The sequence below is a fragment of the Tetrao urogallus genome (assembly GCF_951394365.1).
Source record: "Tetrao urogallus genome assembly, chromosome: 11".
Classification (NCBI taxonomy): Eukaryota; Metazoa; Chordata; class Aves; order Galliformes; family Phasianidae; genus Tetrao; species Tetrao urogallus.
The window spans coordinates 16,808,314-16,833,486 of record NC_136824.1 but is presented as its reverse complement, the minus strand read 5'-3'; the positions used below and the strand labels follow the sequence as shown (position 1 = coordinate 16,833,486).

General features: G+C 41.0%; 3 protein-coding genes across 3 annotated transcripts in view; 2 read left to right on the top strand and 1 right to left on the bottom strand.

Moving 5' to 3' along the window:
• Positions 1-3,194: 3,194 nt before the first annotated feature.
• SKIC8 (SKI8 subunit of superkiller complex) lies at positions 3,195-10,594 on the top strand (the record flags this gene model as incomplete). Its single annotated transcript, XM_079540767.1, has 10 exons — positions 3,195-3,206; positions 3,299-3,326; positions 4,541-4,646; positions 5,523-5,695; positions 7,137-7,285; positions 7,478-7,571; positions 8,311-8,404; positions 9,066-9,158; positions 9,688-9,766; positions 10,505-10,594. The coding sequence occupies 10 exons, from the start codon at positions 3,195-3,197 to the stop codon at positions 10,592-10,594; spliced, it is 918 nt and encodes a 305-aa protein (XP_079396893.1).
• A 1,405-nt stretch (positions 10,595-11,999) lies between these two features.
• Positions 12,000-16,721, bottom strand: DNAJA4 (DnaJ heat shock protein family (Hsp40) member A4; the record flags this gene model as incomplete). The annotated part of the gene is made up of 7 exons (XM_079540746.1): positions 12,000-12,218; positions 12,293-12,393; positions 12,833-13,063; positions 13,145-13,372; positions 14,091-14,195; positions 15,099-15,279; positions 16,590-16,721. The coding sequence occupies 7 exons, from the start codon at positions 16,719-16,721 to the stop codon at positions 12,000-12,002; spliced, it is 1,197 nt and encodes a 398-aa protein (XP_079396872.1).
• Positions 16,722-21,566: 4,845 nt separating this feature from the next.
• The window catches only part of ACSBG1 (acyl-CoA synthetase bubblegum family member 1), a gene marked incomplete at both ends in the record, with an annotated part of 75,411 nt that continues 71,804 nt past the window's right edge, over positions 21,567-25,173 (top strand). The window contains one exon of the mRNA XM_079540799.1: positions 21,567-21,616. Within this exon, the coding sequence (XP_079396925.1) occupies positions 21,567-21,616 (50 nt within the window). The remainder of the gene's footprint in view (positions 21,617-25,173) is intronic.

The following is a 25,173-nucleotide window of genomic DNA, read 5'->3' as shown; positions in this document are numbered from 1 at the left end:
TCAAACCTGCTTTCCATCAGCTGCCAATAGATGAAGGGGACTGATTTGAGTTTTCTTACTAATTATTCTCAACAGTCAGAGTTGCATTCTCCACATCTGATGCTGTAAAAGTTTTTTTTTTTCATATTAAAAAGATTGTTAGAGTTACAGAGATGCTACAGTGCCAGGTTAGCTTTCAGCTCCTCTCTCCAATAAAAAGTAGGTTTCAAACCAATTCAAGCAGCTAACTGGACTGTTACCTTATAAAGAGAATCCATGAGGAGTATAAAATCAGTAACATTTTACAAGCAAATACCCTAAGATTGGAACCATCATGTCTTTATCTGTAATGAACTGTGAAAAACTTGGTCAGGCAGAGAACAAATCCATGGAATTGAGGATGTTCCACAGCAGGTGAGGAAAACTCCTCCTCCCTGTCCCTCAGCTCAATCCTGACAAACGAACACCAGATGTTTCTTTTATCATACTTGATTTTTATATACTCATTCAACATTTCAGGCTCATGTGGATCTCTAAGAAACTCTCTCTGACCCACCTTTCCCCCCAACAAAAAAACAACAAAAAACAACAGAGAAGCTGCAACAGAGAACAAAATCAAGAATAAAATATAGTAATTCTGATTAAGCACAGCAAATACTTGAAGGAAGAACTGAAGTTTCCCAACAAGGAGGAAGAGAAGACAAAGTGAGAGCAATGGCTGGAGTCAGTTATCATAAACACTATGACCTGGAGATTGAAAGGCCTGTAATTACATCTAAACATTCTGGCTGCTCTTCAGGCAATGGTGGGGATAAGGTTGCTTCTGAGGAGGAAGTCTAGTTTTTAGGATTTATTGGCTTAATTAGCTGTTTTACTTTCCTCTTTTCTTCCCAGAAGAAGCTGTTTAGTCACTCCAATCTCTCTGCTCACCTCATTCATTTTAAAGGAAAGTGCTTTCCAGGCCAAACTGTCCTCTTGCCATTACCCTACAAAGATAATTTGGGGTAGAACAGCAGAGTGCTGGTCAGAGAGATTTGTACCTGCAAGTGCTAAGCATTATTTTCATTCCTGTTCGGCTCAGTTCTGGCAGCTTTGATTTTCTTTTCCTCTATTGGCTGTCTAAAGAACTCACTGCTTATTGAATGAGTGTATGGAAAGGCTTTCTTCCTTGCTAGAGAAGCAATTCAGTATTTAAGTGCAAGCCTAAAACAGTGTCAGCGTGTAGGTACACAACTGGACTCATTTCAAAAGTGGAACGGTAGATTGCAATTAAGATCTTACTGCCTGTGACTCTTGCTTTTCTCTCTAGTGTTGTGACAGTAACATGCTACAGCGCTGATGGGTGGATTATACATGCTCATACATAGCAATTAGACAGGTCAACACAGTGGGAAAGTTGTTACAACAATGGTGTGATGACACAAGGACCAGCACAATAGAAAGGTGCTATAAAGGAAGGGAAGAAAACTGCGCACCTCTATCAGAAGACTCCAGGTTCACAGGGAAAAGCTCCACCAAGGAGGATCTCCAGGAAGAGATCCTTCCCCAGTGCCAGTCAGCCCTTCAATGGGGTCTAAGGGAGGTGCAGCCAGGCTCCACTCCTGGTCACACAGCTGCATTGCCTTCACCTGTGCTCCCAGGGCTGACCGGGTCCTTCCCACAGGTCTCCATCAGTGGGGCAGGCCGGGACTCAGCAGTTCCCATATAACTGTCTTTCAAGGAAAAAGTGTACGTTCTATGTGTAACTGTCTTTGTGGAACTTGATGAAGGGGACAAGTACTTGAAATGCATGAGCAAACTGCAAATACAGTTCCAATTAACTCCCAGGAAAACAATCTCTCAGCAGTTTCCTAGGGCCACGTTGGGCAATGTAAGCAGAGGAATCTTGCCACAACTGTCCCTAACACAGTAATATCAGCTGATTAACGTGTCTCTGTGAACGCCAACCCTTTGCCACCACAAGGAGCGGAGATTATCTTGATGCTGCTGCCCCACAACGGGCAGACGGTGTAAATCCGCATGCTGACCCCGAGCTCTGCGTGAGGCAGCTCTTTGTTTCCGCAGTGCCTGCAGGCACTACAGTTTCTACACAGAACCCTATTGTGGAAAACCAAACCTGAAATCCATGGATCAGCCCCGAAAGGGACCTGTCATCCATTCCAACCCTATGATGGCAGTGGTGTTACATAGTCATTTCCAAGGTGAACATGTTGTTCCATCCTCAAGTCATCTCTTATGCTTTCCCACTATCTGCCACAAATAACTTCAAATACTGCTATCACTTTTCTCATCCCCGCTACTTAATGGATTATTTACTATGGACGAGGGAGAGGAGCTGATGTGGCTGACAACAGTTGAGTGTTGTAGTGCTCATCTAAGTGCAGAGCAGAAACTCAAAGTTAATTAACTGTATTACCTTTATGCTGTAGGGAGGTTTGGTTGACCTTGAGATCTTGATAAATTTGGCTTTTGAGAAAGGCTGGGCAAGTGTTGAATGGTGAATCCTGGTATGAGTTATGAGCTGAGGACATATAAATACAACGCTCTGACCGCAGCCCCAGGGCGCGGGGCAGAGCTGCTATGCGGTGAGCCAGCGGCCCGCGGCGAGGCGGGCTTGGGGCTGACGGAAACAGCCGGGATGGCACTGAAGGGCGCTACAGTTATGTCCACGCCGTCCAAAAAATGATTTAGGACAGCTGCAAGGCCAGCGGGCGATTCCTCACGTAACGTTGGCTGTCTCGATGTGACCAGCTGAGGAACCTGCGAAGCGCACAGCGCAACGCCAGCGGCTGAGCACAGACCCGCGCGCTCAGCCTCTCGGCTCCCACAGCCGCCCCGTGAGGGAGGCGCGCGCTGACCGTTAGGGCGCGAGGAGCCGCGCTCAGCGGCACCACACGGCGGCGCTCTATGGTCGAGGCGTGGAAGAAGGACGCAGGATGGGGCGCTCTTGCCGCGCTCTCTGTGGTACGTGACCTCATCAGTGTGCGACGGCGGCGACAGCCGTGGCGACCGGAAGCTGTGTGTGTGTGGGCACGGCACGGTACTGTAACGGCGCGCCGTGACGGGGGTGAATGCGGCAGCGATCCGGGAGGGCCGCGCGGGGTGAGGCGGGCGGGGGGTGACAGGAGGGCCCCTCGGGCCTTTATCCGTGCGTGTCGCGCCTAATGGATGTTCTCCTTCCAGAGCGTTCCTGCTGAGGTCGCTTCCTCGCAGACATGACCACACAGGTAAATCGAAACATGGCGTTACTCAAACTGATCGCTACTCGGATGGATTTTTAGGCTGTTTATGCATAATATCAATTGTTTTTTCTTTCTAGTATGGTATTCTCTTCAAGCAAGAACAAGGTGAGAAGGCACTAACTTGTACTTCTTAATTCTGGCTTCCTCGGGTGTTGTAGAACAGATTTGTCACTGAGATCATTAGGGGTGTCCATGTTATGTGTACATCAGAGCAGATTTTCAGCAGCAGACAAAGTAGCTGTTGTGTTCAGAGCAATGAGAGCTGGGTGTTGCTGCTGCACAGCAGGCAGCTCTTCCTGACCAGCAACAGGGCGACTTGTTTTGCTGACTGGACTCTCATGCGTTCTGAAGCTGTCCTGGGAAAGGTGTACAGGCACTGTGGTGGCGCGTTCCTGCAGCAGCAGGTGCAATAGACTTAGGATCAGAGCCACCATGATTTCTGCCTGATAAAACTTCCTTCTGTAAAATTTTCTACTAGGATACAGATATTGGGACATGCAGTCTTAAAATGGTAAGACAACACACACAAGAAGAGTAATTTCCTGTTTTCATCTCCTTGCTGGGGGGGAAGGATCTGTTTTGTTTTTAACAAAGTATTTCAAGATGCGATAGAGCTTCCAATCTGCTGGGAGTAACTGCTGTAAAAATTAACATGTTTAAAGTTTGTCTTGTTGGATGATTCTTGTGTCTTCATCAGATAGCTTGCAGGAGATGGACAGTATAACCTTAGCTCTTTTAGTACACCTAAGGGCTATTAAACAACTTACATGGTAATTAATGCTAATTAGGAGACAGCCCATGAAGTAGCAGGATCACATAACTGAGAGAGAGACAGAGAACAAGATGACAAGGAGAGTAAGCAGTATGAGTAACAATGGCAGGGTTAGGGTATAAGGAAATAAAATAATCAAAAAACAAAACAGAAAAATGGGATGGGACCTCCTGGAGCTCCCAGTCAGAGCTAAAGTCTTGTTGTAAACTAGATAACAACAGAATTATTGCAATTGTATCATTGATTAAGATACAGATATCTATGTGAGAATGGTAATAAAGAAGGGTTCTGCATTGAGATGATGCTCCTCTTGCATTAGGCTTGTTTATTTGGAGCTTTCTGTGTGTAGAATATTGCTTCTGCATGTGCTTAGCAATTCTCCCTTTTGTAGGCACAGTCTGTATTTGTGTTTGCCTCAGGCATGTAACTGTGTCACATCAAGATGTTCATTGGCCTATCTGCTCTGCAGGAAGTAAAAACTGGTTGCTGTCTTACATCAAAAGAAAATACTTTAACTTCAAGTTTCAATACTTTCATTCTCTTTTAGCTCATGATGATGCCATCTGGTCAGTTGCCTGGGGAAAGAATAAAAAAGATGGTTCTGAAACTGTGATCTCTGGTTCTTTGGATGATCTCGTGAAGGTCTGGAAGTGGTAAGTGAAGTGCTTTGTATTGGATGCTATGAGCAGTTTTAACCCTGGGAAGTAGTTGGTATGGAGTTACAGCAGTCTTAAATTTGCAGAGGCTGCAAGGATGTTAGAAATTACATCAGGGAAGGGGTAGCATAGCATACAGCTCTTCTCTTGAGCAGACCTTATCTTTTATAGTGGTAGCATTCTGGGATGCTTTACATTTTTAAGTACACAAACCCTTTTGAAAACACACATCACATTTTCTATGTCTTTTACCACATAGTGGTAGGACTTGTTGCATTTTGAAGCCAAAGAATTAGAAATGCAACTTTTTGAGGTAATGCATGGGGAAGGAATGTGTCTACTGTGAAACGAATAATGGGAGCAAAATAAAAAAAGGAAATGTCATCTTTCTTTCTTATAAAAAGAATAAATCCATAATCCTAATAAATTAGCACTGATGTGTACTACGGCAAAGAATTTTTTCTCTCCCTAAGTCATAAGAAGACAGGTATGTGCTTCACTTTAATTACTTGAGTTGCTCTGTTGCGATATTATAAAAGTGTTTGTCGTCGTTTCATGTTACGGTGGCAGATGAAGTCTGTAATGTAAGTACTCATATATTGCTGTGGAATGGTGATTTCTGTGGGAATACTTAGAAATGAAAAATGAAGTACTTACTTTGCATAAATATGGTAAATAATTAATTTGTTGGTTCTTTCCTTTGAGTACCGTAGACAATTTGTGCATTTCTGTCTTTGCTTTTCACTTAGATTGCCCCCTGGCTGACCGAAATGGAGAACTGTGGGTCATCTTGTTTGATTGTTCTGTCTGAGGTTTGAGACTGATAAAGTACCCCTCAGCTATTCATAACTTTTTTCTCCCCTGTGACAAAAGGAATGATGAAAAATTGGATCTACAATGGACGTTGGAGGGTCACCAGCTAGGTGTGGTGTCTGTGGATATCAGCCACACGGGTTCCATCGCAGCATCCAGCTCCCTAGACGCCCACATTCGCCTTTGGGATTTAGAAACTGGCAAACAGATCAAGTCAATAGATGCTGGCCCTGGTAAGATACCACTGTTACGCTGTCTGTGTTATAAGATGTGTACTAACACCAGGTGGTAAATACTGGACAATGTATAACTAGAGTACATGAGATTACTGGAATTTTTTCCTAATCTTTCTTGCAAAATCTTAAATTCTTACTGATTTTTACCAACTCATCACAAAGTAGTATTGGACAGTTTCACATTTACACACTATTAATGCTTACACTTGATACACTTTTTGGTAGATACTGTAACAATTGGACACATCAATATGATGGGAAAAGCTGGTTTACCAGAGGGGTAATGACAAAAGGATTGGCACAATAGAAAGGTGCTATAAAGGAAGGGAAGAAGATTGCTCACCTGTATCAGAAGATTCCAGATTCACAAGGGGAAGCTTCACCAAGGAGGGATCTCCAGGAAGAGATCCTTCCCCAGTGGCAGTCAGCCCTTCAATGGGGTCTAAGAGAGGTGCAGCCAGGCTCCACTCCTGGTCACACAGCTGCATTGCCTTCACCTGTGCTCCCAGGGCTGACCGGGTCCTTCCCACAGGTCTCCATCAGTGGGGCAGGCTGGGACTCAGCAGTTTCCATGCAGATACATAAAGCAAAATGGAATCCACCTTGCTCTTACACATATATAAGGATATGTAAAAAAAAAAAATCACAATTCAGACTGGTTATAAAGTCTGAACTTGCTATTGACATCTAGTTGTGCATTGAATTTGAGCTGTATACGTGATGCTTATTTCTGCAGTACATCCAGGCCTAAAGGAGCAGTCAATTTACAGTAAAGCTGAAGCCTGTTGATCGATGTTGCATTCTCCAAGTTGAAATGCAGATTATTTCATTATTGTCTTATTTTAAATATGTCATTGATCCACCGGCAAATCCTTTATTTAAGAACAATTTTTGAGTGCTTCGGGTAATTAATGAATTATTAATAAATTAATAAGCAGGCCTGTAGAAGTGCCTGAATTACACTGTGCCAGGTAAACACATTACCTAACTCTCAGAAGGTTTTTAATTCACTCACAAGGCATGTTGATCCATGTTACATTCTTTTATCTGCATGTTTCTCCTGTGTCTTCAGTGCTTTGCTAACTGCTAGCATATTTCTTTCTTTTACTGGCTTAGTATCTTCTGTCACGAGGAGAAAAGAATTCAGACTTCACTCAGTCTTAATTCTAAACCTGTCGTTACAGGAGGAGCTTCTAAAACCAAGATCTTGGAAGAAAATAGCATTTTTTACTAAACTGAAATAAACGTTTTGTGCTGCACTGCATTAATTATGTAGAAGGAAGTTAACATTAATGAGCTGGTCCACTGTTACCCAGTGGAGTTTGGAGTATTAAGAATAGTACAAACGTACGCATCCAGAACTGACATCGTTGGATAAGGACCAGCAGAAGTACTCAGATAACTGAATGTTTTGCTGTTGTTTTTTTTTTTAATACAGTTGATGCTTGGTCCCTGGCTTTTTCACCTGATTCCCAGTTCCTTGCAACAGGAAGTCATGTGGGAAAAGTAAATATTTTCGGTGTTGAAACTGGAAAAAAAGAATATTCTCTGGACACTAGAGGAAAGTTCATCCTTAGCATTGCATATGTAAGAAACACAGTTAATTTCTTATGTGAAATATGTTGTAATATGTTGTCAATCAGATTTTGTTCTTCCTTCAGCTAATTTCTATGTAACGTTGTCAGCCATACTTTGTGACAAGGTGCCAAGAGCACTGGGGAGGTACATAGCAGGAATTCTTACAGCTGTTAAATGCACCCTTCTTGTCTTGTCTTACAGAGCCCAGATGGAAAATACTTAGCCAGTGGAGCAATAGATGGCATTATCAATATTTTTGATATTGCAACTGGAAAACTTTTGCACACGCTAGAAGGTAATGAGTTGTGTATTTGCATTATCTAAGTTAATGTTTCACTCAAGAAAATTGAGGGATTTAACAAGACATTATCAGCTAGAACAGCCATGGCATAAATGATGTTTCTTTTCTGTTAGACCTTATTTATGTAATGTACTCTAACACGTAATATAAACTCAGGCTTGTAGTATAAATGCCTACCTTAAAATGTAACTATCAGTAATGCTTAACTCAGTTTTTAGACTGCAGTTGCTTCTTGTGTTGTGCAGTTATGTATTGCACAAATGAGGCAAATTGTGCTACTGTGCATGTGGTTTTTTTCTTCTCTTTAAGGTGTCAGAGAAAACAACTGAACATGTTGTAAAAGATGCACATTTTTAAGATAAATGTGCTTTTAATGTTCATGCAGTTGTGCCCAGTGTATGAGAGCCCAGCAACTTCAAACATGACGAACTCATGTTAGAAAGCATGATGCTTGTCCTATTAGAAAGCAGTGTGAGATCAGAAAATTGTACGTTTTCCTACATTCCTTCTAATTAAGATCCACAGCTGTGAGAACAGGAGGGTACTTTTGGTGTAGACATGCCTCAGCATTCAAAGCTCTGAACTACCGCCAGTTTCCACTGTATGTTATATGAAGAAGCAAAAGCAGAGAGGTTGCTTTCTCTTAGAAGTGCTGTTCTGTCATAACTCCTTACTGTTGCTGTCATTAGTAGCTGAAGAGCTACGTTGTAAGCCATGAATGCTTCAATTTCAGGTCATGCGATGCCTATTCGGTCACTGACATTTTCTCCAGACTCTCAGTTACTTGTAACGGCTTCAGATGACGGCTACATCAAAATCTACGATGTGTGAGTTGGCATTTTGCAACACATGATAACAGTAAAGTAACTACTTTAGAAAGCCAATGCTGTAATAAATACACCAAACTCTCCACTCTTGGTAATCCTGTCCAGCTCTCGGAGATCACTTTATCTAATAAATAACCTTAGCTTAAGTACTAAAACACAAATCCTCCAGTTTTTACAAAGCACTTAGGTGAATGGCAGCCTTAGCTTGCAAACAAATGACTTTTTTCATATTTGGCCCTGTAGGGAACAGGTTGCTTTGTGTATCTGTCCTGTGTATTATCTTAAACATCTGTACCCAAGAAATGATATTGTGTATGACCTTTTTCTCTTGCACTATGCCAACCACCTCAGTGATCTTTGCTCCCCTACACTTGCATTACTGTGCCTTCTTCATAGAAGTTTTTCAGGTCCAACTGTTTCTTCCACCTATGCATCTTTTTAGTGGCCTCTTTTTAACTCTTGAAATGGAAAAAAAAATATATTATTTCAACACCATTCTGCTTGGATGAAAAAATGTCCAGAAGTCACCCTCTGTAATCTTTCTGTTGAACTGTTAGAAGTACAGTAACAGCACAGTATGAGCTGATTGCTTTTTCCCTGGAGGGAAAGAAGGCAAATATTGATGTTATAATTCTGTTTTCTAAATTTGTTCTTTCTACAGACAGCATGCCAACTTGGCTGGCACACTAAGCGGTCATGGATCCTGGGTATTAAATGTAGCATTTTGTCCTGATGATACCCACTTTGTTTCCAGGTATTAACAAATTTAAAATCCTTTATGCTTATTTAAAAAAAAAAAAGAATTATAAAGAGAGATGGATCATGAAGTAGCCGTGTTTAAACATTCCAGGAACAGGCTCTGGAGACAATCTGCAACATAATAGCAATTGAACACGGTAAGCCATCCCAGTGCAGTGCAGTTCCCTCAAAGTGAAAAACATCTGAACCTCTAAATGAGCAATTTGATTCTAGAGATCTGAAAAGCTGTATTAAAAAAAAGTACAATCTAATGTAGTATTACATGTTGATCTAGTAGAGTAACAACTCTTCAGACAGCTCAGACAAGGTGACCCAGGTTTACATAACATGCATTTCTTTATCTTTGTATCAAGGATCTTGGAAGAATTTTCTGGCTAAAATGGGAACCCTTAATTTTATGTTGCATATACAGGACCAGTGAATGTATTTTATAGGTCACTGGAACCTGCTGGAAGACACGTGTCTTTGTTACTGAACTGCAGTTAATCTATTAATTTAGGTGTTGATCAATATTACCTTTTCAGTTCATCTGATAAAAGTGTGAAAGTTTGGGATGCTGGAACAAGAACCTGCGTTCATACTTTCTTTGACCACCAAGACCAGGTATGTTAGCAACTCAAAACTGTTCTGTCTACTCTTGCTTTAAGTCTCCATCTTAACAGGAAAACTTAAGGTGTGCAGTTATCTGCACTCGTGTTTAATCTGCACTCGTGTTTAAAATTAGAACTATAGCTTTGGGATTTGTCTTCATCTTGCTATAATGAAATCCTCAAATTGTTAGTAATTTTTAGATACTTAATATCAAACTAATATTTCAAGGATATAGATAGAGGTCTTCCACAATTCATTTTTAGAGGATCAGATGAGGACAATCCCAGATGGCTGAAGGAATTCTTATCAAGTCTTATTGTTTTATCTTTGTTTGTGGTCTTATGACTTCAGACAGCACACAGATGTGTAAGGGGGAATTATTATAAAAGCTTGATAAGCATCCTTGATACTTGAGACTTCATCCTTAAGTGCCTGTACTGTTATTGTAGACTCCTCAAGAGAGCAATCTAAGAGCACATAAATCAAGCCTAGCATTTTCAAACAGGGGCAGGTACACATTGGTAGTTTGTAGAGGATGCATCATCTGTGGTCAGTAGGAAAGTAAAGCCTTTTCAGACAACTAGAGGGCACACTGCTATTAAAAGCAAGAGGTATAACTGAACCAGCTCCAGTGTGGCCTTCCTAAATGATCCTCTTTTGCTTCTTCTAATCAGTATAACTTGCTGCAAAGACAAATACATTTTTGCCTTACTGTCTTCCCTGATAATCTTCCTTATGTCCTGTTTGCAGGTTTGGGGTGTGAAATATAATGGAAGTGGGTCCAAAATTGTGTCTGTTGGAGACGACCAAGAAATCCATATTTATGATTGTCCTGTTTAAGTGTCTTGAGTTAAGTGCTTTGGTTTTCTGCTGTGGCATTTCTTAGAAATACTGCAGTCCTTGTATTATTACCTTTTTAATATTAAAAAAGCATTTTAGTAATGCTGAAGAAATGAAATATCATTTGTAAATTCAATACTGTTTAGCATGGGAGAAAGCTTTACTTTTTTAAAAATAAAAGCTACTACTGCAATTAATTTGTGACTTTTGGAGAAACATTATTAGAAGGATACAGTCATGTAGAGTAACTGCTCAGTTAATCTACCACTGGTATTTGTTCCCTGCCTTCACAGAAATAGATGAGCTAGAAATTGTTGTTCAAGCTGGTCAAACTTATTTTAGGAGAAGGGAAAGTGACAGACATTAGGATATGCTTTACTCATCTTCACATTGCTCCTGAAAGTGAGAGAGGGTCATTTAAGTTGAACAGCTGTTCCAATAATTGTATGGTGACAGGTGCCTGATCATGGTTTAATCTCAGTAAGGGGCAGTACACCTCTTTTCAACTCTGACTTCAGTGATTCTGCTGCAGGAGAAACAGCTCAGAGGGATAAGTCATCGTTTTACTATGCTATTTCATGGTATTAGAAATGGGAGTAGCATAGCCAAGGCAGGGAGTTTTGTAATAATATTCATCTTAAAGCTAAAGTACCTACTGCCCAAAGGAAACAACACTTTCTAGAAAAGGCTGAGGTATGATCTCTCAAAAACCTAAGTTCTGGTTTTATTTTGAAACAGTATGGTTTATGTCATTCTGAAGCACATAGAGGCCACTATACAGATTAAGGCTGTAGATCTGCAAGTTGTTACACTTCCATAAAGCTGAGCATTAAAAGAATACTAGCCTATTGTAGAGAAGAGGCAAAAGATTATTATGGAGAAAGAACACTTGATATACAAGAGGAATACAGCTAACAGGGTTGCAACATGCAAAGGTAACCATACAAAGGAGAGCAGGGACTTGAATTTATTTAGAGATTCTAGATTGGTTGAAGAAGTACAAGAAAAAAACCAAAAGGTGAAGTTCTATTTATTAGAAGTAACTTCTGCTATGTTTTATTCTATGAAATTAATTTTTCAGTATGAAAATATTTACATAAGACACTACTCAACTTCTACCAGTATTGTGAGAGTCTTATATAAATAGCATCAGTGAAATAAATTGAGAACCTTCAAAGCACAAGGAAACACATACCAACTCAGTTGGTTCTCAGCTGTGTGACATTTGCTTTATATATAAAGACAAGAACACAATATAAATTAGTTACAAAAAAAAAAAATAAGTGATACTGACAGCGCAGCAACTCAATTTGCTGAACACAAAGACCACAAGCAGTGGCTATTACAGCCATGCAGTTTTCATTGTGAAAATTTACATTTTAGGCAATATCAACTCCACCTCAATTTAAGATGTCTGACACTGTACACCTGTTCTTGGACCATCCTCATCTTCTTCATATGCTTCTCCTCCACTGTTACGGTAGGTTTGCTCGCTTGGGTCAAAATCTTCAAGATCTACTTGATCCATCTCATCTGTAATCATGACATCTTCTCTTGGAGGAAGTAGAGCCTCCAGCATATTCAGTTTCTCCCTTGGAAGCCAGTGCTGCTCTGGAAACTGGACCTAGGATTTATTTAAAATGAAGTTATTTCTGATGGTAACAATTCATTTGCTGCAGTAAATAAGCAGTTGCTTACCAGAAACTGTATAATTAAGCTGCCTCTGTCCATTGGAGATTTGTAGATAGGCATCCCTTCATTGTAGATACACTTCAGGTCACCGTGTTTTATCACTTCACCTACACAAAAGTTGGGAGTTGTTTAACGTGACAGAAATTCAACTATCAAAAGCAACATTTAGTTTTCTACAGACTAGGGAAAATTGTGGATTGAAGAGTACTAAAACCAAACTGAATAAAAGGAACACTGAAATAGGCTCCTTAAGAGGATTTCATCTACTGTAAAAAATAAAGTCAACTAATTCAGTCTGGTGGCTGTGCTAAGAGAAGCAGATGATCTAATACAGTTTATAAACTTAAATCCCATAATTGAAGTAGAGATTTCGTAAGAAGCATTTGACATCTTTAGCTGTAATTCCACATGCAATATTTAGTTGTCACTCTTCAATCCTGAATTAAATTACTTCAAGCATAATTATAGTTTGTTGCAGCAGTGATTAAGAACAGACAGCATAATCAAACAAGCATTTTGTATGTCATCAGAATTCTGAAGACCTACCTGGTCTAGATGATATGACAAGGACTCTGTTATCAAGAGTTTCAATAGTCTTTTTGAAACCACATAAAGCCTCTGAGAGTTGAATTCTCATTTTTGTAACTAAGTCATGGCCTCGTCTCTGAAAAACACCATGATCCTTTTGATCAAGCACAATTATGACATCACCAGGCTCCAGATCAGGCTCCTGATCACCTTCTCCATGAAACACTATCTTCTGACCATCTTTCATACCTACAGAAAAAGAAAGCACTTTATTCTCTGCAGATCTATTGGACTGGGAGTAGAGAATACAAAACAAATCTCAGTTCTCACCTTTGTCCACATGAACTTCTATGATCTTTTTCTCTCTTACAACCTTACATCCATTGCAGTTGTCACACCTGTCCTTTGGATTTATTCTTTCACCTTGGCCTTTGCATTCTGGACACACAGTTTGGATTTGTTGTACCATGCCAGGCCCTATCTGCTGAACAAGAACTTGCATTCCTCTTCCTTTACACACAGGGCACTTCTCTATTGCACCTCTCTTTCCACCATAACCTACGGCAAGAAGTAGTTAAAGACATTTCAAAGACCAGAATTAGTCTAAAGTAGTCAAGCTAAAACTCACTGACTTCAGGAGAACCTTTAGAGTAACTCAGAGTTCTTCTGTAACATATTTCCAGTGTAATTATATATAGTTTCTATGACAAACACGCCTCACAAATTAAACATTTCTACATAAAGCAGTCAAGGTACCTATGCACTAATCTTTCCCCTCTATCCCTCAATACATTTTTGTTTTCTATTATCAACATACAGCATTCCAGAGCTGAATATTCCATAAACACCCTGGAAAGAACTCGCTTACAAAATATTTAATTAAGTACTACAACACAAGACCGCATTAAGTTTAACCTCAAGACCAGACATCATGATACTTAAGAGCTGTAAAATGAGTTGCATAATTGAAGCTAGCCTTCTACCCACAATGATTCAAGGAAAAAAACCCAGCTAGCTATTAAAGCTTCTAATTAAGGTATTTAAAAACTCCCTGAAAGTTATAATCAAGTCCACCATTAGATCAATAGCTTAACACCACTGTGTTTAGGAAGACAGTCTTGCTCTTGACTAAGCACTGGCATAAAGCAGTGCAAAGAAGCAAGTACACTGATAAACATTCAAGAAAAAGAGAAGATCCACTTTGTTGTTAATCTTCCACTACATTCTTTGAAAGAATCATGAAATAAAAGGTGTTTGAATCCACTACTTATTTTACCTTCGCATTTCCCACAAATAACATTTTTTTGCAGTGCCAGTTTCCTTGTAGCACCATTATATAAGTCTTCAAGAGATACACCTAGCTGGTGCACAACATTCTTGCCTTAGAGAAAGAGAAAAAAAAAAAGATTAATTCTGGTTCAGCAACTCAGAAGACTAATGCTTATTTAAAGGCTCTATACTTGTTCGTACATGCAGTCTCACTAAAGAAACAGAGTTAATTCCAGACTTGGAACAGAGCTCAGCCCCTTAAAAGCAGGTGCTATCAGCTTCCACCGAGCAGCACCCACTTAAGTCAGAACATAAAGTTTAGCTGTAGTTAAGCAAAGCATCATTAACACCACTCTATCCCTACTCTTGCCCTGATTTCATAAGCTTAACTGAAAGGAAAAAGATGCAAGGACACTACCAGCTTCAGATCTACTCAATTTAGAAATGCCTATTAGGCCTACCTATGTATTTTCATGCCACTTCATAGCATAGTTTCAAAATCTTTATAGCAAGTTACTACTCGCTCTTCCAGCAGACACTGGAAATGAAAAGAAGCGATTGTGCTTTGGCAGCATTATATGCTCAGCATCACAATTTCTCTCAAATCTTTTCCATTTAGATTTAGAACAACTTCAGCTTAAGTTGATGGTGTCCTTTGAAGCAAGTTGCCCAAAGCACATGAGCAAGTGAGGCACAGATTTGGAAGGAAGATAACTTAAAACCCATCTGCTAGCCGTCTCAACCACCATTTCCCCCACCCCTCGAGATTACCCTCACCCATTTTAACAAAAAAAAAAAAAAAAGCACAACTCATCAGAAAGATTGCTAATAGCTACATCATGTTATCTACTTAATTTCGCTACTAGAATAACTAATATTATAGTTTACTTCATCTATTGTTTTAGCTAGTAAAACCCATACTATGTGCACTTAGCAGAACAGCAGTACTACAGCACGGGTGTTTTATGCTTAAGTGCATGGTTAGAGTTTCTAGAACTTGTTTAGAACTGTGTACCTCTTCTCTCTCTATTCATTCGGCCTCCACCACCAAAGAACATGTCAAAGATGTCCATGGGTGAAGAGAAGCTGCCGCCACTCAGGCCTCCTTCTTTAATAGCCTGCTCCCCACCCTGGTCATAGAGGTCCCTTTTCTTTGGGTCCGACAGAACTTCATATGCCTGGGATATGAGTTTAAACTAAAAAGAAAAAAGAAGCTCTGAACAACTATGACCAAGAGGAAAAATAAGCCTCTCATATACAACTGAATCTTCAGACTAAGCCGCTGTCACACTTACAGTATTTATTCTTTTCCAAGAGGAAACTCCCTAAACAAGTCAGTCACAGACCCTACTAATACACTTTAGTCTATGAAGAACAACTCCTGTCTCCCTCCCACCCACCAAACGTTACAAGTGAACTTAATTCAGAGTCACATCCAGCTTACAAGCATATGCTAACTGCCCCTTTGGTGATCATTGGTTGCCGTCATTATGTACTCCTAACACATCTGTTAAGAAAGGGGCACCACATTATCCCTGTCCCGAGTGGCTCTCCGATGGTCAGTGGCCAGTGCTAGTCATTCTAGAGCTAAATGGAGATCCTTTATAGGCACTGCACTCCTACAGCCAGCTAGAATTAAGCAGGTACTTTTAACTTTGATTGACAAGACACTGGTGTTCTACTCATTACACATGGAAAGACTTAAAATAAAAATCAAAACATCATCCTCATAAAAAAGGGATTATTTTTGAGTAATTCCAAGGTTCCTATCACTAAAATAGTAGACAAATTAAGTCCAACTACTTTTGAACACAATTTGCTATTACTGAAATGACGAGCTCCAGAGTGAGCATCATTTACTTACGGACAGGTCAACTGGCGGGCCAAAATTAAAAGCAGATGTTAGCTGAGCCCACATTACTACTTCACTAGTTTTAGTACTCTGAGTTAGTGTACTAGATGCACAGAAACTGAAGCCTCCTTTCCAGCAGCGAGGGATCATCAAACCAATTCACAGACAGATGAAGCAGTCACCCAAGTTTGATTGGCTTTCCACAGTCTTCCAGCTACGATGCTCGTTCCCACACAAGAAATTAAGTTCAGCGGGTCTCTATCAGTGCCTGGGGCAGCTCTGCCGGAGGGTGCTCGCGGTGTAAGCCACAGGACGGCGACCCCATCCGCCAGGATGTGCTGATCTCACGGCAAGCTGCCCGGCAGCACGGCACCGCGAGGGCACCAGGGGCTCTCCTGGCTCTGCCGGCTTTAAAGCATCGCTCCTAGAACGGGACTCAGGCCGACGAGCGCAAGCAGAGGAGTAAGACCCGCGATCAACGATACACCCTCTGCAGCAGGACGGCTCCCACCACAGCCCTGCGCTCAGCACTGCAACGGCCGCTTTCTAACAAAGGCCGCCCCGGGAGCCGCCCAACCGAGCGCGGAGCCCAGGCGGGCCGCCCTGCCAGCATAGGGACCGCCACCACCCCCCGCGGTCCAGCCTGCTGCCTACCCGCTCGCCCTCGCTGGGGTTCTTGTCGGGGTGGTACTTCAGCGCCAGCTTGCGGTAGGCGCGCTTGATCTCCTCGGAGGAGGCGGTGGGCTTCACCTGCAGGATGTCGTAGTACTCCGTCTCCTTCACCATGGTGCTCCGCGGGGACGCGCCACGCTTACAAAGCCTAGAACACCTACGGCGCGTCTAAAGGCCGCAGCCGCTCACCGCCACCCGCACCTCAACACCGCACCGCACTCAGCGACCTCAATGATGGCCGGCGCTCCGCCTCTTCCGCGGCTTTTATAGCGGCGCCGGCCGAATCTTCTGGAATGACGCCGCGCTACGTCACGGCGCTGGAACGGTCTGGAACCCGTGCGCGTGACGTCACTGCGGGGAGCGGAGCGCCGGGCGGTGCCTCAGGGGGCGGGAAGGTGGCATGGGGCGGGAAGGTGGCATGGGGCGGGCCGGGCCGAGAGGAGCTGCGTGTGGGCGGGACCTTGGGGGGCGGGGCTGAAAACTCAAGCTGATTAATTTGTTATGAGGGGGTGCGTCGGTTCTGTGAGGGGATGCTGTGGTGGGTGTGGGTGTAGCAGGGCTGTGAGCAGCCCGTTTGTTGCTAAAAGCAGTAGTTAGTGAGCACTGTCCCAGAAGTGTGGCACGGATGAGCTGCCTTTATCTTCGCTTTCAAATATTTGTTTTTTCTCTCTGTTTCCGTTTGGTTTTTTTAACCTCGTTATTTATTGAGGGAATTGGCAGAGTTGGTGTTTTGAGGCAGAGTGCGTTACCTTTGCTGCTTTCATGGAATTATAGAATGGTCTGGGTTGAAAAGGATCACAATGATCATGTAGTTTCAACCCCCTGCTATGTGCAGGGTTGCCAACCACCAGAGCAGGCTGCCTAGAGCCACATCCAGCCTGGCCTTGAATGCTTATCTTGTTAATAGAGGACAGTGCTCTGTCTCTGAAGTAAAGTACACACATCCTCTTTTCCAGCACTGTGCAATGGAATGGAGAGGGAATCCTTATCTCCATACTCAGTAAGAAAAGTAGTATAGCCTCTTAGCATGCAGGCACATTTCTCAGCAATTGGAGCAGCTGTTCCTTTCTCTACTCGGCTAGCCTGGTGTGTACCTCCTGGTGCAGTTGTCTCCTCAAATCTGTAGCTCCAAACTAGCAGTTGCTTCCCTGTTTTTCAGTTGAATATCTGATCTCTCTTACTCTTTCCCTTCCTTTTCTTCCCACTGCATGTAATACTACCAACTGCATTGTCAGTTTTTACTTATGAAGTACTAGTTTGCATGCAGGTGTGCACAGCAATGAAAAAAAGCACAGAAGCTCCCTTCTTTCCAAAAAGGCAGGACTGGGAGCTGGAAAGAGCAGGGGTAATGTGATGGCAGCTCCTGCTGCCTGCTTTGTTTAACCTCCAGAGGACTCTACCTTTGTTTTTTGAAATGGATATTCACGCTGCTAGTACAAAACTAGTCAAAACAATACCTCCCATCTGGCCTTTGCAGCGTTCATTATCTTTATAGGCCTCAACAAGTATGCATTTTATTTTTCAATCTCTACTGTATTAAATACTCATACAATCCCTTTGTTTTCTAGCCATGCTGTGTGTCATAAATCATGTCTTCTGACCTGTGGAACTGTTACTGAAAAGAGCGTCCTGTCTCCTGGTGACACAGGTAAGAATACAGTCTGTTAACTGAAACTCAGTTTCTTTGAGCACTGCTGATTTTTGTAAACAGGTTCCCAAAAGGACCTGTAAGAACTCAGGAGCCTGAGGCCTTGAATTTCTGTTTTCAGGTGCACCAAAGTTTGCTGCTGTACTCTCTCACAAAGGTGGAATCTGAATCATAACAAACTTTCTGTCCTGTTGAGCTGGATTTTTTTTCCCAGGTGAAGCAGGTATCAGGATTTCTACAAATGCATCAGGGAAATAACCTTTAAATAACACTTCTAACCAATCATTCTTAGTTAAAATATACTTTAGAAAGACTATATAAAAAATAACAGTCTAATGTAGTGGACCTTACATGGTGCTGGAGTTCTTTGCACAGATATAGTTGTTGAAAAGGATATTCTGTGCAGAAGCCAGAAAGAAGAAAAATGCTTTTCCTCTTGGTGAAAGGCAAAAGATTGAAATGATGGTGCTTGCTTTATGTTGTTAGGGTGTTACAGTGAATGACTAGCATCTTTAGAGGATTTTTCAGAGCTGAGTTTTAATTAAGTGTACTGTAACCTGCAGAAATTAATTTTATGTAACTGTAATACAGCAGAGTAAGGGCTGTTACCTTAGTACTGCTTTGATTGGCTAAAGGCAGCTTATCTTGAGGTGGTTTATGCCTATAGGAAATGTGACTCAGATACAACTGCACGAGTGAACACCTGTAAGGCAATATCAGATGGCAGGTGACCTGTGGTCCAATCTGCACTTCTCCTCAGAAGGAAGCAATATAATTGTTTCTAGATATGCTTGTCCTCAGACCAAAACTTGTTTTGACCTTACAGAATGCTCTCTCCAGGTGCTCAGAATAGCTCTCTCTTCTTTGTGTGTGTTGATGCCTACCTTTTTTTTCCTCTCACAATTATCTTCCTTAATCACTACAAGCTGTAGTTGAAAACAAATCTCAGATTTGTTATAGATGCTGTGACTCTAGAGGCTTTGCACAAATTGATCTGTTTCTTTTTTTAACTGTGGAACAATTCCTTAGAATGCAGAGTGCATTGTTCAGAAAAGCAAAATGCAATTCTTGTTGCTGTGGCGTGGTCAATTAGAGAAAATATTTTTACAGGTATGGCTATTGGAAAGTTTAGTTATTTAAATATGAATACATGGCAGCTAGTTACATTTATGAGTAGCTACAATTTGTACATATCTTTGGTATGTTTTGGGGCTCAATTTAAGACTTAATGGAAGAATAGGAAAAGTCATGTTTAGAAAGACGTTTGGGTTTAGAATTCTGAGACCTGCTAGGATTTAAAGGTAATTGCTGAGCTGATTAAAGTGTTTTAGCTAAAAATTTTGAGGCCTTTTTAAATTTATGATACATATATATGTGCTTTTATTTATTTTTAATATGAAAATATTTTGTGTAAAGTCTGTGTCTAATGACAGTAAATGCAGTTATCAGCCATCAGCAAAGAACATCCAGAATTAGTGTACTCCTCCATTCATCTTAAGTTTGTGGTGAGGCAAGCACTCTTGCCTTTAAGGGAGAAAAATGAGAGTGCACAGCTCTGGACAGGTTCATGTTGCCGTAGCAGCACTGTAAATTAACCCTGAAATGTCCTGTTCCAGACATGAATGGGGTGCCGTGCCCTGCACCCGCTCTGAGGCTGATCTCTGCACTGTGGCTGAGTTACTGGCTGTAGTAACAACACTGCTTTGTTCTGGTGTCTGCAGTATTTCTGTTTGGCATCTTGTGACAGTGTAGGGTTGCAGTGACAGTGCATATATCAGTCCCTAATTCCTGGCAGGTTCCAGCCATGATTGTAGAGTAAAGGACATAAACAGTAGGTGAGCCTTAATTACCTCTTAATTTCCTTCATAGCTTTGTAAGCCTGCCTGCGTTCAGAAAGCTCACCTATAGCCTATAGCCTGGAAAAAGAGGCCCGTTCCACTGCAGCAGTTCAGGCTGTGAATTTGATGCAGTCTTGTGCAAGTTGCAAGCCAGCAGTAAAGAAAAAGGTGACTGTGCTAACAGCATCATATAAATTGCAGCATGTAAAAATCATTGCAAGGTGAGGTCGTTCCTTACTGAACTCTTACAAGTTAGCATCATTTACTAGGATTTACAATTTGAAGCTTGAAGAGTACTTAGAAATGTACCAGGACTGCAAAGACAACTTAACAGTAGAACTTTCTCTTGCAGCACAGCATTCATGGTTTTGTAGTTAAAATGACAGGATTGTTTGTAGCTGACAATTGCAGGAAACTTAGTTTGACACAGTCATGAGAGTTTTCTGTTAAACAGTATGTAACACACATTAATATCAAATTGTGTTGTGCACAATTAAGCATTTGTGCATGATGCAAGATACTTTGGAATAGTAACTTTCTATAAAGCTTCTACAAAGTTTGCTGGTCTTACATTTTCCTAATCAATGTGGCTTTGTACCACTAAGCAACATTCTGGAGCGTGTTTTGTGGCTCTGAGAGCAAGTGGCATGGCACAGCTCGCATCCCTCTCTCCTCCTTTCAGAAGTGTAATCATTAACACAGCCTTCCAGGAGCAGCCCCTGGCTGAAGTTATGTCTGTGGGTGTAGAGTAGGGAAGTACCAGTGGGCTCAGCCTGAAGCCATCGCAGGGAAGCTGCTCCCGGTGGGAGGGTTGAACTATTCCCTGGGTCTTATTTATTTACTGGCAGAGAAGTAGCCAAAGTAGCCAAACTGGGCTTACTGCATCCTGGGAAGAAACTGGAGCTGTGTAGAAACGCCTACAGTATTGAACAGGTCTGCATTGGTGTAGGCAATGAAGTGCTAGTAGTTGTAATGCTGGAGGAGGTGCTTGGCTGTTGCTGTGCTGGGTTTCATAGGTATAACTGACTTCAGGGAATTACCTAATGTAATTAATCCGTGTTTTCCTCAAAAAAACAATTTTGTTGAGTGCTCTTTTCTGGAAATCATGGTAATAAAAATAAGAATTGCTTCAACTTGTGTAAACTAATTTGTTAGAAGTCGTGTCAAAAGAGAAGATTTGCATTTTAAAGCATTGTAGACTCATTAAAATTCTTCTCATGGATAATTAAAGAGAACTGGATTAAAAGGAAAGTTTAACAGTAAGCGGCTCACAGCACTGCGACATTTCAAGCATGTTAAAATCAGAAAGAAACAGCTTTTGTGGCTGTAGTCTCCTCCTCTTGCATTACGTGTTGTTTTTTCCAACAAATAACCAGTTACCATCAGTTTCTTCTATTGTCCATGTTGCTTATTTATGCCCGACCCGCACAGTTCTTCAGCATATTTGTGACCAGCCTCAGAGGGTGTGTCAACATGCCTAACACTGGGGAGACTCTTAAGAAAAATCTACAAGATGAAAATGGGTAAAGTAGCTCAATTATTTATGTTAACAAACTGATTTTTGGATATTTTGGAACCTCACTTTCTCTTCTATTCCGGTGGATCCATGAGGGCCTTGCATGCCTCACAAGGGCTCAGTCTAATGCAAAATTAGAATTATCCTTGATGAGATGAAATGGTAATGAAAATTCTAAATGGTTTTATTCTATGCTGACTCCTAGTTTGGCATTAGTCCTAATTCAGTATGAACTGTGTTGCTTATATCCTACCTGCATATATTAAATTGTATGGTGTTCATTTTCTAGCACAGAGGCTCTTAGCCCCAGAATTAGGCTCAGCAGGAGTTTGTGCATAGCAATTCTTACAAAAAGTGTATTTAATTCCTGTGGCTCTGCTACTCGGAGCTCAACAAGAGTGTGGAATACTAGTTAAAAATATTGGCCAGCTACTAGAGTACTGTGCTCCAGCAAATTAAATTATTAATGTGAGATTGCAGGCCTTCTCAAGTAACAGAAGATAGCAAAGTTCTGGAAGTCAAGAAAAGAACAGTCATGCTGCTGAGCCATTCCCTCACGGGTCTCCAAAGGACAGAGCAGTATTGAAAACTGCAAGTTCAGAACTGTCTGCTCTGCACATGCTACCATTCATTTTGTGTGCTCTGAACTGACTGAAAAAACATCCTTGGTGCAGCTATGACTGTAAGTCTTCCCTGCAGAAATGGAAGGGATAAACTTTAGGTGATAATTTGCCTTTGTTATTGATCTTCCCATCAGTGGCAACAGAACTTAAACGGAAAACCCATCTCTTAGATCAGGAAGTGGAGAACTTAGTTTTAGAAGAGTTTATTTCGAAGTTGATAATACTTTTTTACATGAAACAAACCATCTCAGCTGCTCTTTTCTTTTTGTCCATGGCAGCAGAGTTTTTGAAAATAAATTATTTTAATTACAGAAGAATGAATGATACAGGAAATGTTTTAACTTCTGCTTATTTTGTCAGTATTGCTGAGTAGTAATTATTGGTTCCTACAAACATCAGGCACACATTTGGTTGTTAAATCTAACTTCACTTTGATTCAGATAAGAGCTTGTATGTTACATCACTTGGAAGATTTGCTTGATGTAGTTGGATTTCTTGCTTCTGGAGTGCTGAAGTATTTAATGCTAAAGTTGACAATTTTTAATGCACCTCAAACTTGTAAGACAGTTTGCTTTGTGATCAGTAGAGGTGAATGTACACACTGATGTGTGAAAGTTAGAATTGTCAGTAAATCAGTGCTAATGCCTCTGTTCTGGTCCATGCGTGGTCCCACCTGTGAAGTGCTTACTGCAAAGATGGTGTTCTGGCTTTTCATTGTTAAAACAAACAAACAAAAAAATACAGAAAGACTGTTAAAACATACAGAGGTTTACAAAATAGGAAGTTGAAGTTTCTTGAATATTCTTTAAATTTGAAAAAAAATGTGCTTGGTGTGTGGTTTGTTCCTGAAATTCTAAGGAAAGAAAATCAGAGGCTAGAGCTCTGACTGCTTTCCATCCATTCAAATTCCCTGCCTTAAATACATTGTTTCTTGAAGAAGTCAGTGCTTAGTTACTGTTTTCTAAGTAGCATTGTCCACCTGGTGTGGCTTGAAGTTGGGTGAAGTTTCTTGGTGCTGGAAGCAGGATTTCAGGTGAGGAGAACCAGACAAACAATATCTATTCCAGCGAGACGGGCAGAGCTAGAAAGAGCTTTTGTAAGGCTGAAATTCAGTGCGACCTCAAAAAGGAGTGAGAGAGGAGGTAATGAGTTCAGCATGACCTAACTGCTGGAATCCCTTTCACCCACATACTTCTCAGCTGTCTGTAAAACAAAAGATCAAAATATACAAGTTGTTGGGTTTTGTTTGGTTTGGGCTTTTTTGCAAATACAAATCTGCTTAAGGTGTGTGCCAGCTGTGGCTTACAGCAAAAGGCCTTTCAGCTGTTATCTTTCTCTTTAGTGCTTTGTACTTCGTTAAACTTTTGTGTTGCTTTTAAATATCCCTTTGTGTAAAAAGAAGCTGTATTAATAAGTTGAGAGACAGTTATCTGGTGCAATCTGAGAAGACTGATTGTCAAATCAGCTGAATGTTTTTGCAAGAGTAGGCGCACGTTTGCACTCATTTGTGGCCCCCTTCTTAAGTCTCATAAGGACACTGAAACTAATTGGAACCCAAATCTAACCAGTTCTTTAAGGACAAAGGGAAATTTTAAATAGAACAATAGGGAAAGTATTACAATATTGCCCCAGTTAAAAAAGAGGATTAATTGGTAAATAAAACCAGTTATAATAGACAGTGATGCCCCTGTAAAGGACCACAAGGACCTCTTAGCTACTTAATGTAGGAAAAATTTTACATGTAATGTAAAGTAGGATTTAAGGAACTATAATGTTATGTGCTGCTACTCTCCTTCTTTTCCTTATGCAGCAGAACACAAGGAAATATTTCTTAAATGTCTGGGGTAATAATTAATAGCATCTCAGTCAGGAGATACAGAATTTCCTACTTAGTTATTTATGTTGCTTACAGGTTTCTATTTATCTGATGAGCTACCAAAGCTTTGGCACTGTGTAATGTTGTTTTAATTTAGAGTGATTTCACCATCTTTGTCTCAATCTCTGACAGATGTGTGAGTCTTAATTTATTTTCTTGTACTCCCTCCTACCTCCTCTCCCCAGAGTTCTGTTTTAAAATGTTGGACTCAGCACTTGCAAGACACGAGAGAAACTGGGAAAGGATTACTCATAAAACTGGATCTGGGTGATGTTTAGTGGCTGAAGTTTCTGAGCAAAGTGCCAGGATCATTCAGGTTTTCAGAAGTACCCATAGGTAATGTGACTGCCTGCTTTTTTGCTGAGTAAAGAATTGTCAGGTGATTACTTAATGATTTCATCTTGAATTAAAATGGCCCAGTAATGCCTGACTCCCAGTAGAAAGTGCTTTGGAATAAGCAACTGCAGACCCAAATACACTGCCAGAAGCAGCCCTGGCATAGGCTAAAGCTGGTGGATTGCATACGGACTGGTTGTCCTGGAAATCGGGTAACAAAAGCTGGGGCAGAATAAATTCTCACTGACTTGGAAAGGCAGAAAGGTTCTGCCATGGCAAAAAGTGCATGTTTTCCAATTCAGCCTCACTGTGTATTTCAACTAAGGTTTATTTTTAGTTGGGAAAGACTAAGGCAACAAAAGTACTGATTGAGGGCATAGATGGGATCTTCTTTTATAGAATGGTTCCTCCAAATTAAGTCCCATATTATGTCAGGAAATACTGTTCAGAAAGCATTCTTGCTAATAGACTTGTGCAAAAGTATGTTTTGATCTGTTCTAGCTGGTCAACACTGTGTAATATGAACTCATTTTGGTCTAACAGGCATGCCAAAGTGACCTATCAGCTCCTGTGTGTGCCCTGCAGAGGTTTTTGTGCATTAGTTTTGGGATCAAGCTTCTGTTTGTTTGCCTAAGCAAACAAAAGAGAAAATAATCTTTTAGATAGAATTTGGGAATGTGCTATGCCTACACTAATAACCTTGCACGATGTATGTAGGGTGCCAGCCTT